General features: G+C 38.8%; 1 protein-coding gene across 4 annotated transcripts in view; it reads left to right on the forward strand.

Annotated features, from left to right (window-relative positions):
* The first annotated feature begins 369 nt into the window (after positions 1 to 369).
* Ptbp2 (polypyrimidine tract binding protein 2) overlaps positions 370 to 17,183 on the forward strand; it is a 59,813-nt gene continuing 42,999 nt past the window's right edge. For 2 of the 4 annotated variants that reach the window (XM_052179337.1, XM_052179339.1), the window contains exons 1-2: positions 370 to 474; positions 2,069 to 2,099. In XM_052179337.1, the coding sequence (XP_052035297.1) occupies positions 467 to 474; positions 2,069 to 2,099 (39 nt within the window). In that variant the 5' untranslated portion in view covers positions 370 to 466. The remainder of the gene's footprint in view (positions 475 to 2,068; positions 2,100 to 17,183) is intronic. The other 2 variants (XM_052179340.1, XM_052179341.1) reach the window with 1 other exon arrangement.

The following is a 17,183-nucleotide window of genomic DNA, read 5'->3' on the forward strand; positions in this document are numbered from 1 at the left end:
GTCACCGGGCTGGGCCTGGGATTGGCCTTTGTGGGAGTTGGTAATGCAGCTTGAGGTTGGAGTGGAAAGTGGAAGCGGCCTGAGAGCAGCGTTGCCGTCCGGAGGAGCCTGAGGCGTCTACGGTGCAGGCTGCAGGCTGCCCCACTCACACCGCCCACGGAAGGGAACCCAGGACGCCCAGCCAGCCACTGCAGCAGGCTCGTCTCGGAGGGCGGGAGCAAGCGCGCGGGCAGGCGGAGGCAGCCAACGGCGGAGGCGCCCACTCCCCCGGTCCCTGTGCCCCGCCGCTCGTCTCCCGCCGCCGGGCGCCCGCGCGCTCGGCTCTTTCCGCCGCCGCGCGCTGCCCCGTGCGCTCCGGCACCTTCGGCAATTTCCGTCGGGCCCTGGCCGCCATTTTCTCGCCGCTTGTGTGGCTCGCTGGCTGCGTGGCTCGGTTCTTGGGAGCGAAGCTTTGTCCGGTTCGGCAATGGACGGGTAGGTACCGGAGCCCATGAGGAGGTGGGGGAGGGAGAGGAGGCCGGCGGGGCCGCCGCCGGGATCCGGGTCGGGTCGGGGAGCGGGGCTCCGGCGGCCCCTCCCAGGCCGCGCCGCCGTTACCCAACCCCCGCCCCATCACACACACCCCTCCCCGGGCTTCCCTCGGCCGCTCCGGCTACCGGCGCGAACCGCAGTCGCGGCTGGGAGGCCGGGGAGGCCTCGGGGCTTGTGTGGGGACTCGGTGCGGCCTGACTGCGGGGGATGGGGCGGGAAACCCGGTGCGGCCCTGCCCCCTCGGGAGCCCTGTCGACGCCGCGGGGAGACCCGAACCCTAGGGTGGCGGTGGTGGCGGCGGTGGCGGCGCGGGCGCGAGCGGGCCGAGCCGCGGAGGCCTGTGCGGAGCGCGAAGCCCGAGGAGGCCCGCCATCCCCGGCCTCGCCCGAAACACACACCGCGGCGGGAGCGCCGAGTGGGAGCTGCGGGGAAGGGGAGGGCGCGTGGCGGCGGGAGGGAGGAGGGCACATGTCACACTCCTTTGTTTTCATCCGCGTCTGGGAGCGGGGGCGGGAGGCCATCGAAATGCCTTTACAACAACAACAACAACAAAAAATAAAAGGCTTGGCCCAAAGGGCCCGGAAATTAAACCACAAACAAAACAAAACCCCGTGAAGTGTTTGAGGTAGCGTCAGTCACATGGGCAAAGGCCACCGAGCCATGCAAGGCAGAGACAACAGATCAGCCACACAGGGTCGTCTTCCTCCCGCCCCACCCCCGCCCCCTACTTTGATTAGTTTTCTGGAGAAAAAAATAAATAAAAAATAAAAACAAGCAGAAAACCCCAATCAAACATGGAACGCGCTTCAGAGTCGAGTTGCATCTTTGAGCGGCTGGGCGTGAAGATAGGATGCTGAGATTGAGCTGTGAAGGGAAAAAGACGAGGACCAATGTCGCGCCCTTGTTAACTCCACATCCCAAACGGCCCAGTTCAACTCATTGTTCAGAGAAGGGGGCACCAAGAGACTCAGCTAACATGAACCTTTATTAAAACGAGTGTCTGGATTTGAAGGGTCTAAAAGGAAAAATCTTAGTTTTTTCAGTAGGTTATCAGTCTAGAGTTAGTTATTTGATGTTTTAAAAAGGTAGTAGGCTTAAACATCATTGCCACAAATTACCTTAATGGGATATTATTTGCCACGTGGACTGTAGCTTCAGACATGCTGTGAATTCCCTCCAGACGATTTTCCAATTCCCAGATTTTTTTTAGGTTACCAAAGAACTTAGGTTGCTGATGTCAGTATACAAGCACTGTAGGAATAGCATAGTGTGTCTGGATTTTCATCTTGCTATTAAAGGTTTTTTAAAATGACCATAAACTAACTGAAACATCTCATGGTTCAAAGTTATTTCCAAAAAATAAAGTGTCCAGGTAAATAATAGTTTAAAAAAGTGTCACTGAGCATCTGTGAATTTGTTTCTGATTGTATTGCCAGGGTCTGGAGAATTTATGAAAGATCTTAAAAGTTTTAAAAGTTAAGCAATGGTCATTAGAAGAATAAGAGGTTGACATTTTATTTATCTTTTTCCTTTACAGAATTGTCACTGAGGTTGCTGTTGGTGTGAAGGTAGGAGATTATGTTTGAAAGTAAAGTGGAAACTAGGAATGTTGAATATAGTACCATTGTAAAGAGTGGAAAATTTTAGTTAGCCTTGACAACAAAACCCAAGCATAAAATATTTACCTTAATTTGTAAAGTCAGAGTCTATAAACAACTGTACAGTTGGATATTGTTAATTAATGACTATGGTATGTTAATTGATAAAAAGCTGATTTTTTTTTTAAGCCTCCTTAAAGTTTTTTAACTTTAAGTAGTGTTAAGTTTTAGTTTAAGACAGTTTGATTAAGGTGAAATGCCTGTGTTAGGAATGAATCACATTGGTAATCAATTGTCCTGACATTAGATAACACAGTTGCGTTAAGTACTTTCAGCTTGAGTTGCTAAAGAGCTTTCTTGTGTGTAGTAGGTTTTCACTCCCTTCTTGGGTAGAAAAACTGCTCAGCCTTTACAGTTGACTTCATGCCTACCATCTGGTACTTCCTTGAAGGCATAGACCTTTTAATGTCTTGGTGCATTAGAGATATTTGATTGCAAGCCTTTCTGCCTTGTTAGGACATATTCTTTGTCTTTTAACTTACTCCCAAGTCTGTAATAGGATTTCTTCTGTCATTCAGCCTTAATTATAAGTATAAATTATAAAACCCCACAAATATAAATACCCGTAGGAGAACTGTAAGTGTTCCTGGGTTAGTGAGATTGACCTTCAGTATTTTTCTTGGATCTTAAAGAATTGTGTTTATGATGGTTTGATCTTCAGAATAGGTTAGGAGGTGTTACTATGTTCTGTGATAATGCTCTGGAGTAATATTGTGTAGAGCATTTAGTTTTATTGACAGTCATGCTTTTCAAATTGAGATATTAAGAACTTTGAAGTCAGGAATAGGTCAAGAGTACAAAATGTGTTGATATTGTAGTTATTATCCAAATAGATTTCTTTTGTGAATTATATAAAAGAATAAATGATACAAGGTACTTTGTCAAAATGAGTTAACTAATAACTCTGGTCTATTTATTACTAGAGGATAGTTATAAAAATGAGTTAGGTATAGCTTTGTGGTCTGTTTTTAGAAAATTGTATAAAAATTCAAGTTAAAGTTAATTTATCATTTTCTCTTATATTGGTTAAATTCTTATATTGGTTGTAGAATTATGTACAATCACTTAAACTTTCTTATAAGTAAATAGTTGTAAAGAAAGTAATATATGTGTATATTTTTAAAATAATTGAAAACGTATGCATTTTTCCTTAATTCACATTTTTAAAAATCACTGATTCACACATTACCATGCATGTTTTAATTTTTTTTTTTGTACAAATAGATTGTGTTCTGATACATATCATGACCTTTTCAAATTTTTATTTTGGTATGACATAAATTGCTTGTATTTAAAGTATGCAGTGTTTCATTTACACACACACACTCTCACACTCACACACAAAGCCACTACTACAATGGAGTTAGAAATCTATTACTCCTAGGAATGCCCCTGTGTAGGCCCCTTTTGCCTTTCCTTCCCCCAGAAGCAAGTGATTTGCTGTCACTATAGATTTGCTTGTATTTTTAGAGTTTTAAGTAAATGAACTCAGAGAGGTCTTCTGTTCTATTACACTCAGCAGAAGTTTTTGAGTTATTTACACGTGTCGGTGATGTTCTCTTCTCCACTGTTTGCTTAGTATCATCATGCTATATGGTAATTAAAAACCTGTAGTGGGCATTTGTGTTTGGGGGTATTATAAAGTTGCTTTGATCATTTCTGTATGTTTTTGTACAGACATATGCTTTTATATCTCTTGGGGCCCATTGTTAAGAATGGCTGAATCATATGTTAGGCATATGTTTAACTAATTGAGAAACTGCAGCCTCTTTTCCACAGTGGTTGCACCGTCTTGCCACCACCAGGATATGAAAATTTCAGTTCCTCCAGAGACTTCTCAGTGCTTTTTAGTGTTTAATGGGTGTGAAGTGATAATTTAATTGTGGTTTTAATTCATATTTTTAATGTGCCTTTTGCCAGTTGTTCTTTTCTTCCTTTTGTGTTTTTTTGAGACAAGGTTTCACTGTATAGACCAGGTTAGTCTTCAGTTAAAAGTTTGCCTGTCTCTGCCTCCCGAGTGCTGGGATTAAAGGCTTAGACCACCATGACTGGTATATTATAGTCAGGGTTCTTTGGAGGAAGAGAATTTATAGAATGAATCAGTGCCCACCCCCCAATATGTGTGTGATTTTGTGTGTGTGTGTGTGTGTATATACAACTTTATTATTAGAGTAGCTTATAGGCTGTCGTCATAGGATTTCTATTGCTGTTAAGCTACACTGTGATGGAGGCGACTCTTATAAAGGAAAACATTTAATTGGGGCTGGCCTAAAGATTCAACGGTTTAGTTCATTATCATCATGACTGGGAGCATGGTGGCATACAGGCAGACAGTGCAGGAGAAGGAGCCTAAGACTTCTACATCTGGATTGGTAGGCAGCAGAGAGAGGGAGGAGGAGGAGGAGGAGGGCGGAAGGGAGGGAGACAGACAAACACACACCTAGCTTGAATATTTGAAATCTCTATCACCCTATCCCCATCAACACCCTTTTCTCCAACAAGGCCACACACCCTCCTTTCAAATAATAGCATTCCCTTTGAGTCCACGAGGCTATTTTCATTCAAATGACCACAGCTGTGGTTCTGTTGGTCTAACAATGGTTGTCTCCTGACCAAAAGTCCAAGGATTCCATAGCCGGTCAGTCTAAGAGGCTCCTCTGTGAGCTGGTCATGTGCACACATCAGAATCCTGAAGTAGGTTCTCTAATGCCAGTGAAAGAATGCCTCAGCAAGATCACGAACCTGCTGCCCTTGAGAATGAGCAGGCAAAAGCAGAAGCTTCTTTCCTCCATGTCCTTCATACAGGCCTCCACCCGGAAGTTAAGATGGAGATGTAGGGTAGGTCTTTGTACCACCAATGAATTAATCAAGAAAAAGCCCTTCAGATACACCCAACAGCTTGGGTTTTCGTTAACTCCAGGTTTAGTCAAGTTGACAACCTGGAATAGCCATCCCATCTAGCTTGTCTGTTTCTGAGATACTGTTTCACTTTTGGATTTTGTAAGGCTTCCTTCTGGACATGTCCTTCATTAGTAGCTTGCACACATTTCCCATACTCTCCGTGCTCTATACAGTACCTGTGAAGAACAGCAGTTACACTGCTGGACTCCATTTTAGTCAACTTTTTCTTTTATGGATGGTTTAGTTTGTCCTACTTAAGCCTTTCCTAACCTAAAGTGAAACGACTGTTTTCTAAGAGTTTTCATTTCAGTTTAATACTTAGGTCTCTTCTCCATTTGGGATTAAATTTTTTCAGGACCTCTCCAATTTGTTACATTAACACAAATATGCACACAACAACAACCACCTAGAATGAAATAGGGAGAAAGATAGTGAAAGAAATAGAGAGGAGGAGAAGCAGGGAGAAGGGAGGAAAAAGTCAAGACTCCAACAAAACAGGTTGAGAACATGGATTGAAAATATTTATTTTAGATGTGAACATCAGTTTTTCTAGCAATGTTTGCTAAAATGAATGTTTTTGTTAATTAATCTTGTAATTTTGTCAAAAATAATTTGACTTAAAAAACTTGGCTATACATGATTTTATGTCTATACTCTCTCCTGTGGACCCTTTTCTATCTGTCTAGATGTTAGTGGCATAGTGTTTTAAGCGTTAGTTACATACTAACTCTTGAAATCAAGTTGTGTTGCTCTGCCCACTTTGTTGTTTTTCAAACTTGTTTGGCCCTTCTGAGTCAAAGAGAGCATACTGAAATCTTACTGGATTTGGTTTGAATTGGTAAAGCAATTTGAAGAAAACAGGCAACTTAATATTGAATTTTCTTATCAATGACAAAATAAAGTTTATTTCTTCATTCACACGGGTCTTTAAATTTTGGGCATTGGTCTTTAAGATTTCACTGTAAAGCTTTGTATAATTTTTTTGTTTGCTTGTTTTATGTTGAATTCATTTCTCAGTATCCACAGCTTCTGTAGAAAAGTGTTAAGAGTTCATCTTCAATTGTTTGGGGCAAGAGTTTAGAAATATGATGTGTGCATGTTCTCGCAATCTGTACTTCTTACCAAAAATCAGTTTGTAAATCTGATGTTTGTTTCAGATTCTTTTGTTTGTTTGTTTGTTTTGTTTTTGTGTTTTGAGACAGGGTTTCTCTGTGTAGCCCTGGCTGTCCTGGAACTCACTCTGTAGGCCAGGCTGGCCTCGAACTCAGAAATCTGCCTGCCTCTGCCTCCCAAGTGCTGGGACTAAAGGCGTGTGCCACCACTGCCTGGCTTGTTTCAGATTCTAACAGCATTTTCACATTTACCTTTAATGACCAGCTGTTTGGCTGCCATTTTTTTCTTTGTGATTCCGTGTAAGTATTAAGTGGAGTGGACATAAAGAGTAGCCAGTTTTATCCTGTTCTTTCATTTAGGGTGAACAGTCTATCTTTCTTTCTCATGAATTTAAGTTCTACAGACCATCAGTTAAAGAAGGAGTGTGATTTTTAAAGTGAAGCGTTGTAGGTCTTGGGTTGGTTTCTCTGGGGAAATTTTAAACTACATACTGAGGATTGTTTGTGCTTTCTATTGTCTTTCTTTTCTTTTTTCTTTTTGAGATTGGATCTTACTGTTATTTTTTCCAGCTTAAAACTGTTATGTAGATGAAGCCTACTATGAAGTCTCAGGCCTGGCTGTCAGCCTGGGAAGCTGGCGTTATAGTTGTGTGCCACTGCACTTGGCCCTCCATACCTGTCAGCCTCGAACCTTTGGTCACTCGAGAGCTCTGCTTTCTCACACTGATGATTCATGTTTTGTTTGATTATTGATTCATATTATAAATGTTCTCACTTTAGCTTCATGAACTTTTCTGTTAATTGTTTGCCTTCATTGATTCTTTTTCTTTCTGCCTTTGTTTCATGTGAATTTTTCCTTTTCCTTTTTTTAATTTTTATTTTTTATTTTTAAAAATTAATTAATTCCTTTGAGACAGGTTCTCACTGTGTAGCTCTGTCTCAGAATTCATTGTGTAGACCAGGCCGACCTAGAGCTCCTCCCTTTCCTCCACCAAGTGCTAGGATTAAAGGTACATGCTTTTTCTATCACGTGGTTTTACTTGCTTCTCTGTTGCTATGATAAACACCATGACTGAAAAAGCATCTTGGGGAAGAGAGGTTTATTTGGCTTTCAAGTTAGCCTGTCATTGAAGGAAACCAGAACAAGCATGGCTTGCTCTGTTAGCTTTCGCATTCGTCATGGGACCACCTTCCCAGAGGAAGCACCGTCTGCAGTGAACTGGGCCCTTCCTGTCATCAAGGAGAAAGCCCCATAGATGTGCTCCTAGGCCATTCTGATGGGGACCGTCCCTCAGCTTGTTAAGTTCCTTTGCCCTGGGTCTCTGCTCTGGTGTATGTCAGATTGACAAAACCTAAACACACACAAACCTTTTCTGATACAGGCTTTAGCTGTTCTGTATCCCTCTTAGTGGGGCTTCTCTGGCATCCTTTAAGTCTTGACTTGCTTTTCATTGAATATGCTGTCTTATGGTTTTTGTTTGTTCCTATTTAATACAGCACCTTTTGATTCAGACTTGTAAATATGTAGCAGGTTTTTTGTTTGTTTGATTATGGTTTTGTTTGTTAACTAAAAATCAAACTCTGTTTGTAACTGGAGTTACAAATAAAGTTACAAATAAAGTATTCCTGTTAAGAGTAGCTTGCTTTTTTATGAAATTGGATTCTGCTCCAAAAATAACACATTAATCCATAACTCACAGTTTAAGTTGTATTATATGACTATTAAATACTTCATCATTAGATAAATAATACTAAGCATATCTTTTTTGGTAATAGTTGAATGTAACTTTTTTTAATAAGGTATGTGTTTTAAAAAGTTGGTTTTGTTGATTCCTTTTTTTTTTTTAGATTTTAATTAAAATTTTTAGTGCCATAGCATATACTTTGTGCTAGAGGTTTTTTTTTCTAAAAATTTCAAGTTTTATAATGTAATATCTATTGAATGCCAACCAGCTCAAACAATTTGTTGATTTTATTCCATTGTTAAGTGTACATATTAAGTATGTGCATAATGACTCTGAAAATGTCTTGGGCTATAATATGTTTATAATTCATGAACAATTTAGCAGTGTGTAAAAAGATAAATACTGACTTTATTTTGCCACATTCCTATTTGTTGGACAAACAAAAGATTCAGGCTGTAGAAGGATCACATCTCCTTGGAGACTCAAGGTTTTAAGTAAATGCCATACAGCTATGGTACAGTTACGTTTCAGAACTGTTGAGTTCTGTTATGTTACGTACAGAAATGTTGAGAACATAATAAATCACAACAGAGTATAGCAAACAGTCACAGGCTGTGGGCCATTCTTTAAATTTAATAAATGTGTATCAGTTCTCTCTAGCAAAGACCCAGGCATGGTGTTGCACACCCTTAATCCCAGTACTCTGGAGGCAGAGGCAGGCAGAGCTCTGTGAGTCCAAGGCCAGCCTGATCTACAGAGTGAGTCCCAGAACAGCTGGGGCTACACAGAGAAACGCTGTCTCAAAAGACCAAAAGGAGGAGGAAGGGAAAAAACGGATGGAGAACTTCTGGGTAAAAAGATGTTGTAAGCGGTAGTAAAAGAGTAATCAGCTCTTTCAGAGCGCTTTATATTAGATTCAGACCCTGCCACTTAATAAACCCTTTACATTAATAAGTTTATGAAAAGTTACACATTGTAATACAGATTTAACTTCTGATGATACTAAGAAGTTACAAACTTTTAGATATCCTAATAGTTTTATAGCTGTTTGGATTTTGAGAGCCCATGGTTTTTAAAGGAAACAACTGAAACATTTACACAGAAGCAGCATAGGTACCTGGAAGTTGCTAGAGTAACTGGAACAGATTTGAGTGTTGTGAATCTCATATTTTAGCTACTTGTTCAAGAGTCCTAGGACTAGTAATTGAATAGTCTCTGATACTATTATACTAAAATACAAATTTATAGGAAGAACTCATGTAATGACTTTTATACCTCATTGCTTTAAAAGTGAGAATACTAACTTTATTCTCTAGTGCCATAACCCATTAATATAATTCCTCACGTTGTAGTGATCTCTAATCATAAAATTATTGTCACTGCTACTTCATAACTCTACTTTTGTTACTGTTATGAATTATAATGTAAATATTTGATGTGCAGAATATTGGATATGTGACTCCTGTGAAAGGGTTGTTTGACCCCAAAGGGCGTAGGAACCATAGGATGAGAATTTCTGCTCTAGTGCATTCCACTACTAAGAATGTGTTCAAAGTTTGTTACACAAATAGTCTCATTTTGTCTAATTTAAATTGATCTTGAACTATTTTCCATTTTCATTAAAATACATCAAAAGTTAAGGATTATATATTGATTACATGGACAATATTCTTTTTATACAGTAAAATTTAAAGTAACTTAATGAGTAGTTTTCCTTTTAGGAATAATGCCAACATGCTGATTAATGTCCCTTAGAGCTCTTTATCAATCTGTCTATTCCTGTACCCAGTCCTTTGTAATTTCTATTCCCACCCTTCAGTCTTCTGCTGCCTAGAGCTTGTTTCATGTTTCTTATATTTTCTTCATTAATTATGAGCTTATAAATTAGATGAAACTTGATCAAACTTGATATAGGTTTAATTTTTAGCAAGAATATCTTGATATGCTATGTCACTTCTGTTCTATTATTTTAGGAGGAACAGAATGTCTAGTTCACTTGGTGACATTTGTCAGTAGGGTGAGATGTTGTCAGTTTGACACACTCATTATAGAATGCTCCCATCATTTGCTCACTTAGTGACAAATGATTGTATAATCTTACTTGTATTGTGAAAATACTATTTTTCTTCATAGATTAAAAGTCCTCTAAGAATTGCTCATGAATTATGTGTTTACACTGTAGCCACATACAGTTTTTAAAACTGAAGCAGGATAGATTTTATTCTGTGATAGTTTTATACATGTATGTAATGAATTGTAGTTGTTCTTTTTCCTGCTTTCTGCTTTTATTCCCGCCTCTCTCTTTTGCTGTAACCTTCCACCTGGGTGGGAGATTACTTCCTGGAGTATGGGAAATTTATCAGTGGCTGCACCACTGAAAAAACGGTACTCTCTCTTCAGGCAAACATTGACTGCTAATACTTCCCTGGGGAGGAGGGGAGGATGGGAGGGAAGAAGGGAGGGAGGGAGAGAGGGCTTGGGTCTTATAAGCCCCTCCTCATTACAGTGTTTCTGATGACCAACCTCCAGTGGAGTTAGTGTGGGTTCTCTTTTTAATTATTACCATTTTGAAATTAAGCATTTTAACATTTATTTTGTAGTCTATTGCACTGACTATTTTAAAAATGTTTTTAAATCTTGGGCAAGTGGAGCTTCAAATACTAGGAACTTTTGATATGTGGTTGAAGTATCTTTGTTTTCAAATTAATCAGCCATGCTTTTCAAAAGTCCTTGTGCCCACGGTGTAGAAAGTGCTCCCTAGAAATCATGATAATGATGTGCTGGGGGATACTTGCTTTAAGGTTGTTACTGTTTCAGGACTCTTTCAGGGGATAGTTAGCATTTTTTGATAGAAATATGAGCTCATTTATTATTTCTCATTCATACTTAAAGCTAACTAAAGTTATTTGATTTTTTTAAATACTGTTTTTGTTTATTTGCTTTCTTTTTCAGATTTATTTTATGTGTTTGAGTGTTTTGCTTACACATGTTTGTGTATCATGTACATCTTGGAACTGGAGTTATAAACAGTTGAAAATTGACATGTGGGTACTGGGAATCAAACCCCAGACCTCTGTAAGAACAAGTGCTCTTAAACACTGGGCCATCTCTCCAGCCCCCTGGAGTTTGTATCTCTTGTCCCTGAAAAATTTTGCTTGCTAATATTAACCTTGGTATACCATGCGTAGCACTTTAAGAAACACTAGCATTTAAAAAAAGACACTACTTTACTAACAGCCATATTAACACTGTACTAACATTATTTAAAATAATGATTGTTTAATACTCAAATTTTTGTCTTTAGGGCATATTTCATAGAGGCACAGTGTAGTTATTGAATTTTAAAGTTTATTGAAATTAGTCTTTATGCTCTACCACTAAAATAATGATAGATTTGTTTTCATCTTGGATTTGATTTTAAAAAATTATTTTTAACTATCTTTCCTCAAGTTAAAAAAAAAAAAAAGACCTGAAACAAGCGGCATTCAAAGACACTTAGCTCATCTTCTGTTCGTGCCCTCCGGGTGGGATTTCATGAGTTGGTTGGTTTATCCAACTTACTCATTTAATTAAAATATAAATTTCTTCATTTTTCTTCCCACAGTAGGTAGAAAGCATAATGTCTTATACCTTGGCATTTTCCTAAATGATACCTCCTGGACAACACGTCAGGCCTTCTGTAGACGTTCACTGTTCTTACTCTTGCCAGAGTGAAAAATAACTAGTTTCTTTAGAATAGGTCCTGAATATGAAATTGCTGCATCAGTGTGTAATACAAATACAGTTTTACTAGATATTCCTAAATGTTTTTTTTTTTTTTTGGTGGGGGGGGGTTGTAGAATAATCAGGTAAGCTCTGGGTCCCAGTGAGAGAGACCCTGTTTCAGGAAAAGCAAAAGTTGGAAGTGTTGCTAGTCTGGTGGGTGAGAAAGTATCCAAATACAGAATTAATTTGGATTTGTTTTACTATGAGGAAGATTAAACAGATTTTCAGCTTATGATTTATACTCTTCTGCCAAGATCTTCAAGTTTTTAAGACTGTGTTTGAAGTTTAGATTTCTTTTTTGATTCAGTTATTTGGAATTTATTTCAAAATTTTATTTTGTTAAGCCAGTTGAACTTGATTGCATTTTTCTTTTTCACTATGCTTTTCATGAAAAGCATCTTACTGTGTTTGGATAAACATGGAAGTTATTATAGTTTATATTCCAGTGGATTTCATAGACATCTAAATAGAATGGGTAAATCAATATATTAGGATGATTTCGAAGGAACAAAACAGATTCTCAGTCTGCTGTTTTGACCTGTCTTTCCTGAGTCTGCCAGGGCTGTCTGGCCAGAAATAGTGTGGTCCATGCTTTTGTCCTTTGTATATCTCATGTATATATTGCCTTTAAAAATCAATCTTGGGCCTGGATTGATGACTTAGCAGTTCAGAATGCGTGCTGCTCTTCCAGAGGATGTACGTTTGACTCCCATGATTCGTATCAGGCATCTTGGTAACCACCTGTAACGTCCACTGCAGGGGCTATGTCCTGAGTTAGCTTTATGACACAAGCTAGAGTCATATTAAATGAGGGAACCTCAGTTGAGAAGATGCTGCCATAAAATCAAGGTGTCGGGCATTTTCTTAATTGGTGATTGATGGAGGAGAGTTCAGCCCACTGTGGGCACAGTACTATCCCTGCACTCTATATCTCTGTCCTAGGTTCTATAAGAAGGCAGCATCCCTCCATGGCCTGCCCCCAGCTCCTGCCCAGAAGTTCCTCCTCTGTTTGAGGAAGTAGGGCAGCATTTAACACTTTCTTCTCTAATCAGTGGGTATCTGTACACATGTGCCATAAACACATGCTGACACATACTTGTAAAGCAGTAAAAGTGAATCTTTAAGCAAGTCTTGCTTAATAAGTAGGAGAGATGACCAGAACGTGAGCCAAATTTTATGTAGCATCAAGTTGTATCTGTTGCTTGTGAAATAATTTTGTGATAGCTTTTAAAATATTTATTTACTTATGGGAGCATGTTGTGCATTGTGCATGCGGAGTCAGTAGATAACTCCTCATAAAGATTCTGCCTTTCACCTTCTATTGAACTTGGGAAACTCCTAGCTGTCCTGGGAGTTTCAGGACAATCCCTGTCTCCACCTTCCATCTTTCTATAGCAGAACTGGGATTATGGATGAGTGGCTCCACACCCCCCTTTATACATGGGTCCTGTAGATGTGAACTCTTGTCATTTGGGATGCACCCTTTTATCTGGCCTTATTTGATATCTTAATCTACAATATTGATTGTAGTTTGTTCTGATTTTTTTTCTGATCTTTTGGTTTAAATGTTATTTCACAGAAGTGGCTTATTTGGAATGATTAAAATGCTTTATTCATTGTTTTCTCCCTGGAACCCGTAATTAAATTTATTTGTGATAATATTAGTAATCCCTTATCTACCACTTAAAAATGTAAATGTTACATATATGTGTATGGCTTTATGCTCTTTACCTAACTGGGCGTTTAGCACTGGTGTGTCCTGAAGATTTTTTCTTTCAAATATAATTTTGTCATGTAAATGAAAAACATAATACATTTGTTCTTCCATGTTCATTGGCTTTAAATGTTCTACATCCAGGTAATCTTGTATTGAAAATACTGCCTTTAAATTGGTTGAGTATGTGAAGACTTTTTCTTGTAAACAATGTAGTAAACCTGTTGTTTATGTACACTTTATGTTGTATTACATTTTGTAGGTAACTTAAAGACTTTATATGTTGGAAGATGTGTGTAGGTTATAAGCAATTGTGTCATGTCATACTCAAGGTATGAAGCATTCTCTCATTTTACGTCCCTGATAATCCCAAAACTTAATTTCTCGATGATGCTTTGGTGTATATATGTGTTCGTGTGTGTACATGTAGGTATAAAAATATATACATGCAATACATTTTATGAAAACAGTTATCCACAATTTGTCACTTTGTGGGGCTAGGGGAAGGGTCTCACACTGTAGTTGAGACTGGCTTTGAACTCATTATGTAGGCAATGCTGTTTGGGATTACACATCTAAGCCAGTACACCTGACTCTGGCTGTGACTTCTGTTTTGATTCAGTGAAGATTTCAGTAATTAGCCAAATTATATGTGCAGTTGCATAGTACTGTAGAGAGCTCTTCTGTGAAAATGTTCAAATTATCTCATTTGGTGGATATTTGGGATAAGGCTTTTAAAGTTGAACAGTGCTGGTATATGTATGACCATTTTTGAGAGTGTACACCGAGGCTTAAGTATATTAAATTTTATCAAGCAGCAGTGCGTTATTTCCCAGGGTTTCATTCTGATTTATGTCTCAGATTAGTACAGAATTGTTACATTTCAAATTCTTACTGCCACTTTTTTATTTAGTTTCTTAATTTTTGTTAGACTGGTGTTTTGTGTTGTGTTGTTTGTTTGTTTTGTTTTTGCTTGTTTTGTTCCTGGTTGTTCCCCCTGATTAATGGAGTATACATTGGTTTTTTGGCATCGAACTACCCACCCATCTCTCTCTCTCTCTCTCTCTCTCTCTCTCTCTCTCTCTCTCTCTCTCTGTGTGTGTGTGTGTGTGTCTGTGTCTCTCTCTCTCTGTCTCTCTCAATCTCTCTCTGATTTTATTTATTTATTTATTTATTTATTTATTTATTTATTTATTTATTTATTTATTTATTTATTTATTGGGAGACAGTGTTTCTCTCTGTGTAGCTCTGGCTGTCCTGGAACTCACTCTGTAGACCAGGCCAGCCTCGAACTCAGAAATCCACCTGCCTCTGCCTCCCAAGTGCTGGGATGAAAGGTGTGCATCACCACCGCCCGCCTCTCTCTCTCATTTTTAAAGGCTCTGGTTTCCTGGAACTCAGGAGCTCTGCCTCCCGAGTGTGGGATCAAAGGCATGCAGCAGCACCCTTGGGTTGGTTTTTATTATTAATGTGGAGTTTCATGTTAACCTTTACCCTTTGGCCATCAGATACATTTAATGTGGAGCTTCATGTTAACCTTTACCCTTTGGCCATCAGATACATTTCAGCCACTTTTCCAGCACTAGGAAGGAAAAAATGATCCAGGACAGAATGAGAATTAGAAAAATAATTAGCCTTATATTTAACTCCTTTTATAACTTATGTTCATTGCCTGAATTTAGTCTGTCCTCATCCTCTTATATTTAGCCTTTCTTGTGGTCTTTGTTACCCACTGTTACTTTACCCACATGTACATTTGTTTACATATTGGCTACATTTCACATATGAGAGAGAATGCAGGTTTTTATCCTATACTATAGATTCTAAGTCCATTTATTTTCCTGCAACATTTTTAGCTTCATTTTTCTTTAGAACTTAGTATTCTCTCTCTCTCTCTCTCTCTGTCTCTCTCTCTCTCTCTCTCTCTGTCTGTGTGTGTGTGTGTGTACATCTATATCACTATTTCATTGTTCATTCTTCTGTTGATGGACACCTAGGCTAATTTAAGTTTTTGAGAAATCTCCAAATGTTTTTTCTACAATAGTCCACCCCAGTCACTACCAATAGTGAATGGGGTCCTCTCTCTCCACACCCTCTTCAACATTTGATGTGAGATTTGTTAATTATAGCCATTCTTAATGGTGTGAGATGGTGTCTCAAAATAGTTTTATGTTTCCTTGATAGTAGGGATATTTTCCTACTATCCTTGAATGCTTTTACATAGTTATTGGTCATTTTCATTTATTTTTTTGAACACTGTTCATGCTTTGCTATTTTTTGATTTCCTTAGCATGTAATTTCTGCAGTTCCTTGTAAATTCAGATACAACTCCTTGTCTGAAGCATAGTTGGTAGAGACTTTCTCCCATTTTGTTAGCTGTTAATTTTGCTAATTGTTTCCTTTGTTGTATAGAAACTTAACTTTTATACAGTGACATCTGTTGATACTTGGGGTTAGTTCCTGTGTTGTTGGTATTTTATGGTTTACCAGTGTTTTAATATGGCCACATGTTCCACTTGCATGCAGTTTAAATTCTGTGAACACATTTCTTGCACATTTTAATTTTTTTCTTGCTCTTCTGGCTGTCTTCTGTTGATTGTTGAAAGCCTGTTGGAATATGCTTGGAAAAACAAACTTAACTTTTTTCTTTCCCATACCCAGTAGCAGTCACCACAGGAGACTTTCCTGACCCCATAAAGATTGAAGGCTTCTTTTACCGGCAAACAAGTAATTAATTCTTTAATAGCGGATTACCAGCTGGGTGTCCTCCAAATAGCTTCTGACATTATCCCTGGAGAAAGCCTTAGATTCCATGGGTTGAGGGTTCAGTCTTCAAATTCTTCTGGGATGCCTATCAGAAGCCAGACTTTTGTGCCTTGCTTCTGGATGTAGGTTTCCCACAGCTGTCTTCTTGAGTTCACTTAATTTACTAAAGAAAAAGACTTAGAACATTATTAAGGGTAAGAGAAGAGGTGCTCAAGGTGAGAGTGAGGGATGGAGATAGACCTTTTCTAGGGTGCCGTTCATTCTCCAGAATTCTCTGTACACTGAAAAGTGGAAACAGTGTGAGACTAGTCTAGGGTTTTTATGGAAGAGGCTTCATTACAAAGGCATGCTTGTAATGAACCATTGGCTGTTAGTGATCAACTTAACCTTTCCCTGCCCGCTTCATCCTTCTTGTTGCAGTGACCAGCTAGCTGCCTTGAGCACCTTGAGCCTTCCACTGATCAGCTATCTTGGGAGTAACTAGGTGTTTTAGAGCTTTATGCCAGAAAACTGAAATGTGTATGAAAACTGTACGTGTATGAGTGTACACATACGTATAGTCACGACATCATACAGAGCTTATTAAAGAATATTGTCTTTAATTATTGCAATTATTATTTGTGTGGGGATTTTGAGACTACGTACTAATAGGATTTACCCAATATTTCCTTTGAGATTTAGTTTCTTTATGTTTATTGGCTGTGTGATGTAGTGCTTGTCTAGCCTTTAATAGGGACTTAGCGCTTGTGTCTTTTCTCTATATCAAGGTTGAGTATGTTCATTTTTTTTTGAATGTCTAGTTTTTCTCTGGAATTTGATTATTTTTCTTTTTCCAGGTCATGATTTCCTAGACTGGCATCTTTAGAGTAGGAAGTGCTAGCCTAGATGTCAGTCTTCACCCTAGCAAGGCTCATGGACTTACCAACTTCTGTTTACAGTTTTTGCTTGCCATCTTGGCAACCCTAGGAACTCTTGCTAGCGAGTAGTAGATGGTAGTTAGGCTCAATTATGATAGGAGAAGACTGATAAATAACAGAAGAAAACCTGATTT

Source organism: Apodemus sylvaticus, chromosome 4, assembly GCF_947179515.1.
Source record: "Apodemus sylvaticus chromosome 4, mApoSyl1.1, whole genome shotgun sequence".
Classification (NCBI taxonomy): domain Eukaryota; kingdom Metazoa; phylum Chordata; class Mammalia; order Rodentia; family Muridae; genus Apodemus; species Apodemus sylvaticus.